Source organism: Podarcis erhardii, assembly GCF_964252035.2.
Source record: "Podarcis erhardii genome assembly, chromosome: 4".
Taxonomy (NCBI): Eukaryota; Metazoa; Chordata; class Lepidosauria; order Squamata; family Lacertidae; genus Podarcis; species Podarcis erhardii.
In genome coordinates this window covers 27,601,969-27,615,561 of record NC_138508.1, presented here as the reverse complement: position 1 = coordinate 27,615,561, position 13,593 = coordinate 27,601,969, and the positions used below count along the sequence as shown (strand labels likewise).

Sequence of the window (13,593 nt, the reverse complement as noted above, 5' to 3'; positions counted from 1 at the left end):
GTTCGATGAGCCACTGGTTGTTCTACTGGGCTATGTAAAAGATACAATACTACCAGATGTCAGAGAAATGATAATAGATCTATTAATCACAGTATGGTTAGTCATTAGTTAGCTAACAAAAGCTTAGCATAATTAGAGTCAGAGAGGGGAAACAGTAAAATGACCAAGATATAGCTAAATTGAGCATTTTTATTCATTAGCAGAATAATAAAATTTAAAATTAACTTCACCCCTACTTGTGTTTGAGTGTATTTTAAATCTGGTGACTGTGCTCATGGATCTGTCTTACCCAATGTACTTATGTCATTTAGTATTTACTCTTTCCATTCGTGTTAAATGAGCGCTATCACAATTTTTCTTTTTGATTTTTTTATATATGGTTTTTAGATTGGTGTGATAATTCTTCAATAAAGGGGGAGAGATAACCCTGCTGGGATACCAGATAGTCTGCCAAAGATACACATGAAAGTGGTGGGAGGAAATTCAAGGTGGTTGTATTACAGCTAATGTTAAGGTCAGCCTTCACTTCCAAGGCAATTTTCCGAAAGAGAAAAAAGAGTTCTAGGTAGGAGACTTGGCTTCTAAGACAAAAGCAGTATTCATAAACAAGGGTTTTGTTCATAAACAAGATTTCATTTTAGTTTGATCAGGTTAATTAATTAGTGAATATCTTCTCTGGTTTTTTATAAATTAAAAAATTGGCAAGTTGGCTGTTGATTCAATCAAGAACAAATATTTTGTTCACTATCTCTTTGATTCAAATGAATGCATAGGTCCTCATTTTACATCCTTATACCATTAATAAAATCTCAAGTACAGGATATAAATAGGACAGTTAACGCAAGCATTTAAAGTCCAAATTGCCAATTTTATTTTTACTTATTTAGCAGAATATATATGCAGTGGATGACAGGAGTGCCTGGCGTGCTCTGGTCCATGGGGTCGCGAAGAGTCGGACACAACTAAACAACAACATATGCAGCTTAATGAAAAATATAAAGCTAAGTTGTTCACATAGTATAAAAATGCTGATTAGCCAACTGTCTTCACACATGTTAAAAATTACACTACTCCCATTTCCTTTTTCCACATTGAATCATAAAATTGCAGAGTTGGAAGGGACCCTGAGGGAATCTCAACAAATACCTGAATATATTCTACATAAATCAATGTATGCACCTATCACAGCAATAAACATTCTCCCTCTTCCTTAAAACAGACATGTACACATTTTCTTCAAAGCAGACAGACATTGTTTCTCCCCTTTTTGCCAGAACTCAGGCACAAAACCTTTCCCCACAACATAGGTTTTCTCAAACAAGCACTATGATCCTCAGGCTCTGCTTCTATTGTCAGGTCTATTACTAGCATGCTCCCCCCCACAACACACAGCCTTAAGGCAAGCATCTTCTGTATCTTCTTAAGGTACAACATTCTCATCCTCACTGAAGATGGGCTGAAGCTGGACCAGGGAAGAGGGAGAGATACCAAATTAACAGATAACATGTTGTAGCTGGTTGCAAGTGGTTACACATAAATGATGTGTAAGAGTCTTTTACTGTCTACAGACCTTGGGTTCTTCATTCATGGTCTAGAAGAATAAATTCAAATTGCTTTTCTAGAATTGCATTTACTGTTTAAGGAAGCAACAAAAGGGAAAAACTCAAAGCTGTAACTGTTCAGGAACAAACTACCGTATTTTTCGCACTATAGGACGCACTTTTTCCCCTCCAAAAATGAAGGGGAAATGTGTGTGCGTCCTATGGGGTGAATACAGGCTTTCGCTGAAGCCTGGAGAGCGAGAGGCGTCGGTGCGCACCGACACCTCTCGCTCTCCAGGCTCCAGGAAGCTATCCGCAAGCCTTGTGTGCCCGGGGGAACTCCCCCCGGGCGCGCACGGCTTGCGGGAGGCAGCCGGCAGCGCGGAGCACGGGGCGCCCTCCGGAGGACGCTCCGTGCTTCGCGCAGGTGTCCGCAAGCCTTGTGCGCCCGGGGGAACTCCCCCGGCGCGCAGGGCTTGCGGGCGGCAGCCGGCTGCGCGGAGCACCCTTTGGAGGACGCCCCGTGCTTCGCGCAGGTGTCCACAGCCTGCCGCCCGCCGGACAGACATCCACAGCGTGGGGAGCCCTGCAGGAGTTCCCCGCAGGGCTCCCCACGCTGCGGATAGCAGCCTGCCGCCCGGCGCGCATGGTGCCCTGAAGCAGAGCACCCCGCACGCCGGACAGACATCGGCCAGCCCCACAAGCTCAGGGGACAGCGGGGAGGCACAGCGCCGCCATCCCACTGTTCCCCGACCTGGTTTTTTTTTGGGGGGGAATAAAGAAAAAAAAATTTTCCTTTATTTCCCCCACCCCCCACAAAAAAGTAGGTGCGTCCTATGGGATGGAGTGTCCTATGGGACGAAAAATACGGTAGTACCTTCACAAATTCCAACTAAGGGCCACAACATACTTCTTTAGATGGAAGAGTAAACAATTTAGCAAACAAGGGCCAAATCTGTCATCATGTACACATCTGAATGCTTAATTGAAATGAGACTCTAAAATACAGGAAAAAACTGAAATATCCTGGAAGTGTTTTTCTGAATTTCTCTCTTTTTTTTTAAGAATAATTTTTTATTGACCGACCAATCACATCAAATCAAACCAAATTACACAAATTCCAAATTACACAGCCGAATTTTAAATTTTTGTTGGGGGTACCCATATTTCAAGTTCCGAAGGGATCCAATCAACTTCTTGCTTCTTACTGCTATTTTAATGTCCACAAATGTTCACAGTGATGTTCACAGTACTATCCAGTCCTTTCTTATTATTTTTCCACATCTCTTGTTGCGCCATTGCCAAAAGCTCTTATTGCTTCTCGGTCTCCATAAAGCATACTTTTGGTTAAAGTTTATCTCCACACAGACCTTAATCATCCTGCTTGGGTCAGTTCAACCGACGGTTCTAATGAGGAGGGGTTCTTGTAAATCACATAGAAGGAAAGTAAAAAAGGTCCCCCCCCCATTCAGCCCCGTTGTCAACATACCCCGCCTTTGGTGTATCTTCATCGTAAAATATTCCTGTTTCTCCAGCCCGTCGTCTTCTTTCGCAGAGGTCACTTAAATTAGCAGACTTCACTCCCCTTCTTCACTTGAAATATGTGCATTTGCTTCTTTTGTAATTAATTATTCCAAATTGCTGCAACTAGTGCGCGATCAGAGACAGCGTCCAGGAGAGCCGAGGTCCACACGGGGGCATTCTGCCTAGGGCCCTCACCCCCTTTTTTCGAATTAGGGGGTGATTTATGGGCACAGCAGGCAAGGGCAGTGTTCCCCATTTCCTTGGGGCAACAAGGGAGGCTGCCTACTCCCATAACAGCCTCTTAATTGCCCCGTGTGGGTCGGAGAGATGGTATTGTTGGCCATCTTCCAATGCGCCCCCTAGTGGCCCCCCGTTTTTCTGAATTTCTCAAGATTCAGCAAAGAATGTTACGGTGCCTTGAAGGTCAAGAGACTGTGGCATCATAACAGACTAACACAACTACACTTCTGGAATCTGCTTGGTCCTTTTTAACTTTAGTACATGTTAGGTTTATACTAACAAATTATTTAAATTTACAGAGCAGCAAGAAACCATGTGTCTTATTACAAACTCTGCTTGATCAAAACCTAGTTAATGGCACATGCATGACCTTTTTAAACTGACCTTATGAAATACCAAGTCATGGTCCTTTCTAGAATAGTTTATATTGAGAAGAGATCAACATGGATAGTTAAAAAACTCAAAACACAACGGTCACAATGTGACCCCATTATGCCTCAGATCATGACTTTTATGTCTCGTTTACAGAATAAGGCCAAAATGTATTATAACAAACATCATAAACATCAGCTTTGCCACCTCACTAAGATTCTCAGAATCCCAGTATAAGGCTAATTCCAGTATCAGAATCCTCGGGAGGGTTACAGACTGGCCACAAATCAACCACCTCTACAATATAGTGGAATTAATTAGAAGTACGACAATTAAAAGAGCTCAGTAGCATGAGATAGTGGGCTGGATTCTCATCCACTGGCTGCAGATCTTGCAATCCACACAATGTACACACACCCTTTCCTGGCTCATTTGTGCTGCAGATAAGGAGAATGGAGGTGAACATGAGGGAGAGGACGGGCAAGTTAGGCCACCTAGTGTAGTCTAGATGGCTGTAAGAGCCATATCAGCTTGAGATTCTCCTAAGTCAAATCATTCTTGCATTGGGGGGACTTTTATCCCCACTTCTGTACTGAAACAGCACTGCTGCTATGCTGATGCTGAAGCCTGGTCCTTTGCAATGGCTCTGGGTTGTAACAATGAGACCCTACATCTTTGTTTTACAAGCTGCAATGGAAACATGTTAAGGGACCAACATGTATAAAACAGAGATTTGCAGAATGTACAGGCCAAATCTACAATTACTGCAGATGTTGCTGCAAGTGGTGTATTATACCACAACGCAGCGATTTAATGCTGCAAATTCCATTAAATCATACATGATGTGCAAGAACTGAAGTACAACATCCATACAAACAAGGCAAACGTGCTTAGTTTATGTACATCAATCTGGCTCTTTTCAATATTCATAAACCTAGCAACTAAAAACAGTTGTGACATTCTCTCAGGCAACCTTACTCTTTTGGGGGGGCGCGGGGAGCGCACAACGTTGAGCTCTTCGGTGGAATAGAGAAGTAAAATTTCCATGATTTCCATAAAAGCAGCAGATAATGTGGTGTTCATATATTAAAATAACCAAGGTTGCAATCTGTGTGTGTATATAGGTGTGTGTGTGTGTGTGCACACGCAGTGAGAAACACAGGTTGCTAGACGGGGGGGGGGGGGGGGACAATACAAACTTGAAGAGGCCACATTTTTCTACAAAACCTTTCAGTTCGGCAACCTACTTAGCATGTACCCTTTGCACATGCATTGTGACTTCTCTATATAATGTACAATATGGAATGCTGTAAACCATTCTTCCTTCTTGGATACTTAAGTTCAACTACTGACAAACACCGCCACCACTACAGCAACACTAAATTAATCAGCTTGAGTTCATTCTCTCTCTCTCTTTGTATGACTTTTCCGATGTGAAACCAAAGACACACTTAACTTCAAATCACAGTTTAACTGAAATCAGGTCATTCTAACCCTAAGATCAGCCAAAGCAAACACTGAGTAAGTCAAGTCCTAAAGGGGAAAACATCCTCTGTAACGCCTCTGACTTGTGCAACAATATAGCCTACAAGCTACATTAACTACCTGGCACTACACAAGAAAACTATTAGTATGATTTATACAAAGAACAGTAAAAATGCTATTTTCCCATGTACAGCGGAAGCAAACAAGAGCTGTAAGAAGGGGGGGGGGTAATTCACTGGGTGACCATTCTTCCCAGTCTCATGCTAATTCTGTGAACTACTCTTGTCTCAGTCTGTTTTTATCTTAGAGGTTGAGTGTGCCTCTCTATTCCACTGGAACAAGTACCCATCTAGAGCCTCAACACAACATATAGCAATAATGCCCTTTGAAAGTCCCTAGGGTGCTAATCACAGGGCAGAAAGTGCCAGACATCTATTCCTACTCACAGTAGCGTCAAAGATAGCCAAAGGCAATTTAAGTCACTAGATGCTGAGTGAGTTTTCTTCTGTGGGCTAGGATAAGGAGTACAAATAAGATAACATAGTTTTGCACTACGATTGCTCTCTGAAACATCTGCGGTTCTCCAGATGTTGATGGACTCTCAACTTTTCACAGCCCCAGCCAGCACAGCCTATGTTTAGTGATAACAGGAGCTGTAGTCTAGCAACATCTGGAGGGTCTAAATACTGTTCAAATTATTTCAGCTATTTCAAAGAAAATAAGTTCCAACTTCTAAAGTGTTTTCTTAAAATAGATTACTCTTGCCACCCAAACTAGATGATACAGAACATTAGTTGAGAAGTGTGTAGTTTATTAGATAGTCACTTTTGTTGTCATTTGTACATTTGACCTGTGAATATTTCGGCCAAATTTCTGCCCATCATATGTATCTAACTTCAGCATTTTTGAAAAAATAAAAATAGTAGCCAAAATTCATTAAAGTGACTAGAAAAAAGTAATTTTACCTGTAAATTGTTTTCTGTGACTCTGTTCCACCAAACCATATTGATGGGTACTCCTGTTTTACACCTGTCAGCCAAGCAGCCAATAGTGTTCTTTGATTTTCTTGCCTTTGATCCCACCGGAACTATTCTCTCCTCCAGCATCCCCAGTCGATACTTTCTTGGCTATGGAAAAGAAGGAAAAACACCAGGGCACTCCCAACATCCCTTAGTCTGAAACTCAAACTAGAACTAGATGAGAACATATATTTGGTTTGATTGGTGGAATAGGAAACAATTTGCAAGTAAAATTTCTGACTCTGGTCATTTGACTTGCCGTGGCTTGGAAAAGGAAGTTGAGAGGAGTCAACAAGCCAAAATAGTTTGGAGTGGATTCCAGTTGGTGCCCTTGCACTTAACTGAGGAACTTTTGATCCTGCAGACAGATACCCCTACTAATGTAAAAGAAAGGGAGGCATTCCCCCTCCCCCGCAGCACCCATAAAACATCAGTGCCAGAGAGATGGGGGAAACACTCCAGAACAGGGTGGCATGGGGAGCAGTAGGAAGACAATATCACTTTCCCTCCACTTCCCAATTGGGGACACCAATTAGATTCCACCTTGACTCGCAGTGCAATCCTGTGCATATTTACTCAGAAATACCGTAAGTCCTGCGGAATTTAATAGGACTCACTCCCAGGAAAATCCAATAGGATTGCAGAACAAGCTTGCTTGTACAGTTTGGTCCTAATATTTCTGACATTTCATTAGAAAAGTCACATCTATATCACTTCAAATAAACTAAGACTTGTTTGAAATATGTAGTGCCAGGTCAAACCAAAAGCTTTGCCTACTACATACCTCTAACCAGGATACTAAATTCTTACACCTGAATTTATGAACAGATTCCAGAGGACAGAAAGGACTGGGTTTGGAAATAATGGGTTGTAAATGAACAAATATAGGCAGAGTAAGTCCACTGAAATCAGTAGATTTGACTAACTTAAGCCCAGTAAATTCAGTGGGTCTACTCTGAGTAAGATTTCATTAAATACAATCCAACTGTTCAAAAGAGAAACCTTGGAAGTTCTGGCATAAATGTCTCAAAAGGAGATAGACAATTTTTCCTTGAAATGTTGTCCATGTCAAGTTAACATATTTAGTCGCAAAGAGTTGGTCACAAAGAAAGGCATATAATCTCTTATTACAACTGTTTTTACTGGTACACACAGGTGATAATGAAATACTTTTAATTTTAAGCTTTGAAGGTGTACATTCAAACCCCAGACGTGTTTATAAAATTAAGGTATCATCTTGCCTATCAAAGTAAATATGAAGTAATAAAAGTAATTCCAAGAACAGTGATTACTCAACAATTCAGAAACACACACACACAATATGCTCTCAAAGGTTTACTATGAAATGCACCTATCCTTATTTACAAGCTGTATCCTTGCTGACAGTGAAGAAAGCCCTGCTGAGTTTTCAGACAGTATAAAATTATGAACTCTGAGCTGTATATAATAAGCAAGCACTTACTTAATGACCCATAAACTCATGTCACTAGAGAAGCTTCCTGCTCATCAAAATAAGTATTCAGTAAGCTACAGCAGAAGTCAGACATTGGGTTAAAGCTGGCCCTAAGGTGCAGTGCCTACTACTAAATACAGCAATAAAGTTTTCTAGCAGATAACTTTTAAGAAATTGAAGCTGAACAGCTGGTTTACTGTCCATTGCTCAGTTAAGTGGCTCATCAAGAAAATTAGCTGGATACAGATGTACTGCTTGCTCCTCCAGTATATATTCCATTCCATTCAAAATACCCATGGAAAATTCTTGTCTCACAATTATTCTAAACCAGGGGTGTCTTCCCCACACGCTCCAATGAAGTTGGAGTACAACTACCCATACAAAATACTTGCAATGTAGTTATCCTAGGATGGACCCATGATAAAATTACTTCTCATTTTTTTACAGGAACAGATTGGAAGCAGACCTTAGCTTACGCTCCTCATTGAAGACATATTAATTCCAAAACAGAGATCTCATGGATGCTTGAATCCAATATCTACTTGTTTAGTTCACCTCTCCCCACACAGAGAATCAAAGGATTGTACAGTTGGAAAGGACGCCAAGGGTCATCTAGTCCAACGCCCTGTAATGCAGCAAACTCAACTAAAGCATGGTAGATGGCCATCCAATCTCTGCATGAACAACCCATTGTAAAATCTCAGAAGTGTGCTGCACAAAGTTCAGTAACAACAAAGATAATTAAAGAACCACCAAGAGGAAAGAACATTACCCAGAGCAAAAAGCTATGAAATTGTTTTCTGAGTATTTAAGTAAGGTCAGAAGACAACATCCACAGGAATATTAAACTAATAATGAAATTTCACCCAACCTGTTCTAAATGGGGTTTTTTCCAGAACACTGAAATCACCATTGCTTATATGACAAGTGTGTGCATATGAAGCATGTCGACTGAAACAGTTCATTTTCAAAAAACAGAAGATAAGATTTTTAAATATATATACACACTTTCGTGCAAATAAAACAGGTGAATGCCAAAAGAAATCGTATCTACATTTGTCAAGCTAAACTTAAAGAACATGACTAAATTGGACAAGAAACCATGCCTTTAACAATATCTAATGTATGTGTCCAACTAGTTTTATGCAGATCTTGGTAAGAGTTTAGATTACCAGCTATGCAAGCACTTAAGCAGCAATTCAGATCTCCTGAAGATTTTTTTCCATAAAGCCAACTCTGTTCAAAGCAAGGACTCAATTATATATGTCTCTTCCAAGGCTCAATCAATTTTTAGTCAGTAGTGGCTGGAGAAGACCTGCCTAACTCTTTCCCTGCTACTTATTTTTCAGCTCAAAATCACTCACAGCATCCAGAGCTGCATAATCATCCAAAAAGGGAAACACACCCTGGAGGGCAATTTTGATCTGAAAAACAGGAAAATGAGTGAATGTGGTAGCTCATTCCTCCCCCTTGCAATATCTGGATACATTTATTATTCAACCAGGAATAGCCTAACCTGATTAAATGTATATTTGGCAAGATTGAGACTGGGAACTGAGTGTCCAGTTGCATGGATCTTTTCACATTATGGTCACCTGTTTCTTGGTTTTGTCCCAACAGTGACTAATGGTTTTAGAAACAGATAAAATGAGGGACTTCCGGGTTGACGCGATCGGTCTAATGGCGGATTCCCTCCGAGCTCCGGAGGGAATCGGCTCCGCTGAAGACGGGTCTTGCCGCGCCGGCGACGCGGGGACCCTTAGAAACCACAGGTGCTGATACCTGTGGACTTGGTGACTCAGTGGGCACCTTAAGCGCCCTCCTCGACAATCGAAGAGACTTTTTAAAGGCTGCGGAGAGGGTACGAGGAATGGCGTGGTGCTGGGAGTAGACCGCTACTTCAGTGGAGTGAAGCCGCAAGCCATTACCGGAGAGCGTCAACTTTCTTCCCGACATTTGGACTGGAAATAAATACCCCGTGAGTAGAAGGAAATTTGGACTTCAAAAGAAATTTATACCTTTAATTTGGAACGAACGGGGGGATGTGCTAAAGGGAAGTCCGCACCCCCCTACATACAGACAATTTAAAGCAAGGAGCGAAAACCTAAGATCGGAATAAAAAATTTCGTGTCTTTTGGGACTGATAAGAGATTCCATTAATTTGTGAGAACAAGCTTTTATTTATTTTTAAGTTGCGCTGGAGGGAAGAGGTGAACTTTGAAAACTTTTGTGTACCCCCCCCCTGGACCCGGGAGCGTCCTGCATCAACCTAGCGTGAAAGAACAGGAGTTTGACAGCTGTTAATTGAGCTGTCAAATGGCTGGATCAAGATAAGAACTGCATTACTTTATATCTCTCTGATTTAAAGGTGTTACATTTAACTAGAAGTGGTTAGAAACAAAGTAAATAACAAGGTATAAGACTGTTGGCAAAGAACTCTAACAATGGCAATTCCCCTAGGGGGAACCAGTGACACTACAATGGCTGCAGAAGGAAAATTACTAGCACAAATAGAAAGAGCCTTTTTTCTCGTGGGAACTTTACAAGAGCAAGCTATGGCTATGGACGAACAACTCACGACCTTGATCGCTAAAACAAGCAACCTTGCTGATGGAACTAAGGATCTGACTCTGAAAGATTCTGCAGCTGAAACAGAAAAGATATCTTTGGAGCTGGTGGAAAAGGAGGCTGGAGGGGAAAAAGTACAGATAAAAAATTTCGAACAGGACCTTTTGCAGTCAGGGAACAGAGAAGTTTTTTGGATTACAAACCATGAGAAGAGAAAAGCAAAGGAGGAAGCCATTGGACACTATGGAACATGGGAAGTTAAAAGAGTAAAGAAACATAACTGGGACTTCCTCCTCTTTTCTGGCTTGGATGACTTTGAAATTCGGGGACCCCTGGCAGAACCCTGGCAGCAAGCTTTTCCAATTAGGTTTGATTCGAGAAAAGATGAAATGACTGTGGCAGACATCCCTCGAGATCTGAAGACCAACAAAAAAGACTACCAACAGAACAGACAGAGAGAGACTGAAAGAGACTTAAAGGCCTCTGATGTGAGGAATCCGGGCTAGGAGTTTCATGGGAGGACAGTTATTTGGGAAGGGACAGATACCTGGGCAGGGAGGAAGGGGGAAAAACAGAATTCAAAAATTTTATGATTTTGGGGTTTTATAATTTTGATTGATATTTCAATATAAAAAAGGGAAATTTATGGTATAAGAACCTTGATCGATCTTAGATAAAGGATCTAATGTATATAAGTGAATGGGACAATAAATTGGGCCTAACAGAAAGAATTAAGTCTAAATATAATAAGAATAGGGTTAAGGAGAGAAACAAGAACTTGCTGAATTAAATATGGAAATTGGGGTGTATGGGGGGGTGGGGGGAAGTCAGGGAAAGAGGGTTATGAAAGTAAGGATATGAAAATATTCATGTGTGTTGTTTTTTTTGTATGTGTTGTTATAAAATGTGCAAATCCAATAATTTTTTTTTTTAAAAAAAATAGAAACAGATAAAATGAGAAACTGGATTTGCCTTGGGTTTGGCAATTTCAGCGTAGTCCATATTTATTCAGTAACAAGTATGTATCAATGAAAGATGGGGAAATTTTCAACTAGCAATAATTATGCCTTGGATTAACCTCATTGGCTATGATTAAGCTGGGAGCCCAAAAACTGTAGAAAAACCAATACTCAGCTTAAACTGGATAAAGTGATAACATGGCCCAATTTAGCAACCTTCGTAGTTAATGACTAAACAACCAACAACAGAACTGGATAAGTAGTGCTAATATTGTGACCTTGTTCTCACAAGAAATAGGTGATGGAGTAAAATGTGCCTGGTCTTGCCACTTCAGACTGCATGTGAGGGGTTGACATGATTGAACACATTTCCAAAAACAGTTCTACATGCATGCCAAGGGGGGATAGAACTCTAACATGCTTGTATTACCTATATTCTGGGGTACAATTGGCATATATACAACTGAAAAGAGGAAGCAGTAAAACACCAACGTGAAAAAGGGGAAACATGCTGATCAACTCTTGATTAGTTACTAATCCATGCTATGGTGTTATGCTGCTCAGCATTTGGCAATATGAGACACTGGAATGGGGGCGATTCACTCAAGAGTTGCAAAACCTGGAACGGTTTTAGCTATCACTGTCTTATGTCTTATACAGCTATGGCCCCAATGGTTGAGAATAATTGAAAATGTGAAGATAAATATTAGAAGTCAGAGAAAAGAGTTAATTTCTGGTGGATTTTTAAGTATAGAGTTAAATTTTAACTCTTAGGCTATGAGACATATTTCATTTTAAGTGATGGAACAATAGATTAAAGTTGCCTCTCTCAACATTCTTTAAAAGACCACATTTTTAAAATGTTGAGACACAAATTGCAAAGCCAAAAATGCAAATTCAATTTCACAACACATCCTTAGTGATCAGTATTTCCTCCATCTGCAACGTAACTGAAGACATAACAGGTTGAACAACCAAAATCCTGGCTTTTGATATGCTGCACATGGAAAACTCAATGAAGCTATAATGCATACCAGTCATTAGCAATAATTAAAAGGACGGGAATGGCTACAATATAACGTGCTTTTTTCTTGTGTGTGTATCCCGCATGTCACACACTTAAGCACAATTTGTAGCTACTTTTGTACCAAAACTGAGCATTCTTACCACTAATTTGGCTGTACATGAGTGAGACAGAAGGGACTAGTAGACAAATAGCACAATCCTGTGACCCAATCCCTCAATTATGAGTAAAGGCGCACAGGCAACTGAAGCCATTAACTAAGAAACTTGAATGCCATCCTTCCACAAAAACTTTGGCTGCTGTGAAACCGCAGACCAGAAAGACAACTTAAAGTAACTTCAATTTTCCTTCTGCTTGAAACTTGTACACGCTAGTCTCAAATTACAAAGATAACCAAAAAAGCAGAGTTATTGCAGTGATGTTTTAAATCTCAAATAACCCTTTTAAAATAAAAATGTCTTTTTGCCTCTTTTATAGCACCAAGACCCACCACTACTCCTACTATAAAGAATGCTAATTCCATCACTGTAGGCTTTATTTGCCCAGCTTTTAGGACACAAGAGATTCAAGCAAAATCATCCATCCAAAATGTTTCCACAAGGAAAGAAGACGGTTTTTACAGAAAAGCTCCTCAGATCTTAAAAAAAATTCACGCCTTCCGAACCACAACAGTGCACCCTAATTGCACAGAACAGCAAATTTCTCCTACAAAATAAAAACAAGAGTGTAACAGAACAAAAACTGCAATGCACTTAACACTTGAGTCTGCCATATGCACCACAGAGGGGCTTAACAATCAAAACTTCCTATATTCTACTGGCTTAAATGTCAGTGCACAACATTAACAGGCAGCTAATTACAGCACCGGATTTAGGGTGGTACGTGCAGCTCTCCTACACAGGAAAGCCGAGCCAGGAGGACGCAAAACTATGACGTACTGCACTTTAGAGGATGTGCAGAACGGAAACCAAGATGTGGGAGGGCGCCAAATTATGTCCTCACTTATGGTGCCATATTACCAAAGTCCACCCCTGCTAATTATCCCCGTTGTTTCAGTGGCAGCAGATCTTAGTATAACATTCTGACAGTTAACTGTTCATAAATCCGTGTTATTTAAATCGCTGACAACCTAACGCCCTAATCTTGAAATGTATTACCCAGAAGCTATTTTGCGAATGAAGTAAATGGTGCAATGCTTGTGTGGGAGTATATTGTTCAGGGTCCCCAAACTGGCTTTGTACATTCAGTGGCAATTATCCAACCACCTCCTTGAGTGTGTGAGGCTGTTGATGGGCTTGCAATAAGGCCAGGAGTCAAAACCTCATTTGTATGAGTCAGCACCCCTACCTAGGGATGTACACACAGTCATCATGACTTGCACATCACAGTGACTTTTATTTGAGCAATT

The 13,593-nt window shown here is 40.7% G+C and overlaps 1 protein-coding gene and 1 long non-coding RNA gene across 3 annotated transcripts in view; both read right to left on the bottom strand.

Annotated features, from left to right (window-relative positions):
• The window catches only part of PAN3 (poly(A) specific ribonuclease subunit PAN3), a 60,175-nt gene that overhangs the window by 26,275 nt on the left and 20,307 nt on the right, over positions 1 to 13,593 (bottom strand). The window contains exon 5 of one of the 2 annotated variants that reach the window (XM_081860219.1): positions 6,128 to 6,289. The exons of the other annotated variant lie outside the window; for it this stretch is intronic. Within the exon in view, the coding sequence (XP_081716345.1) occupies positions 6,128 to 6,289 (162 nt within the window). The remainder of the gene's footprint in view (positions 1 to 6,127; positions 6,290 to 13,593) is intronic. 2 annotated transcript variants of the gene reach the window in all.
• Positions 848 to 2,636, bottom strand: LOC309341419. The gene is made up of 3 exons (XR_014156321.1): positions 2,435 to 2,636; positions 1,571 to 1,707; positions 848 to 1,462 (listed from the first exon to the last, which is right to left on the bottom strand). It is a non-coding gene; the product is annotated as an uncharacterized lncRNA (long non-coding RNA).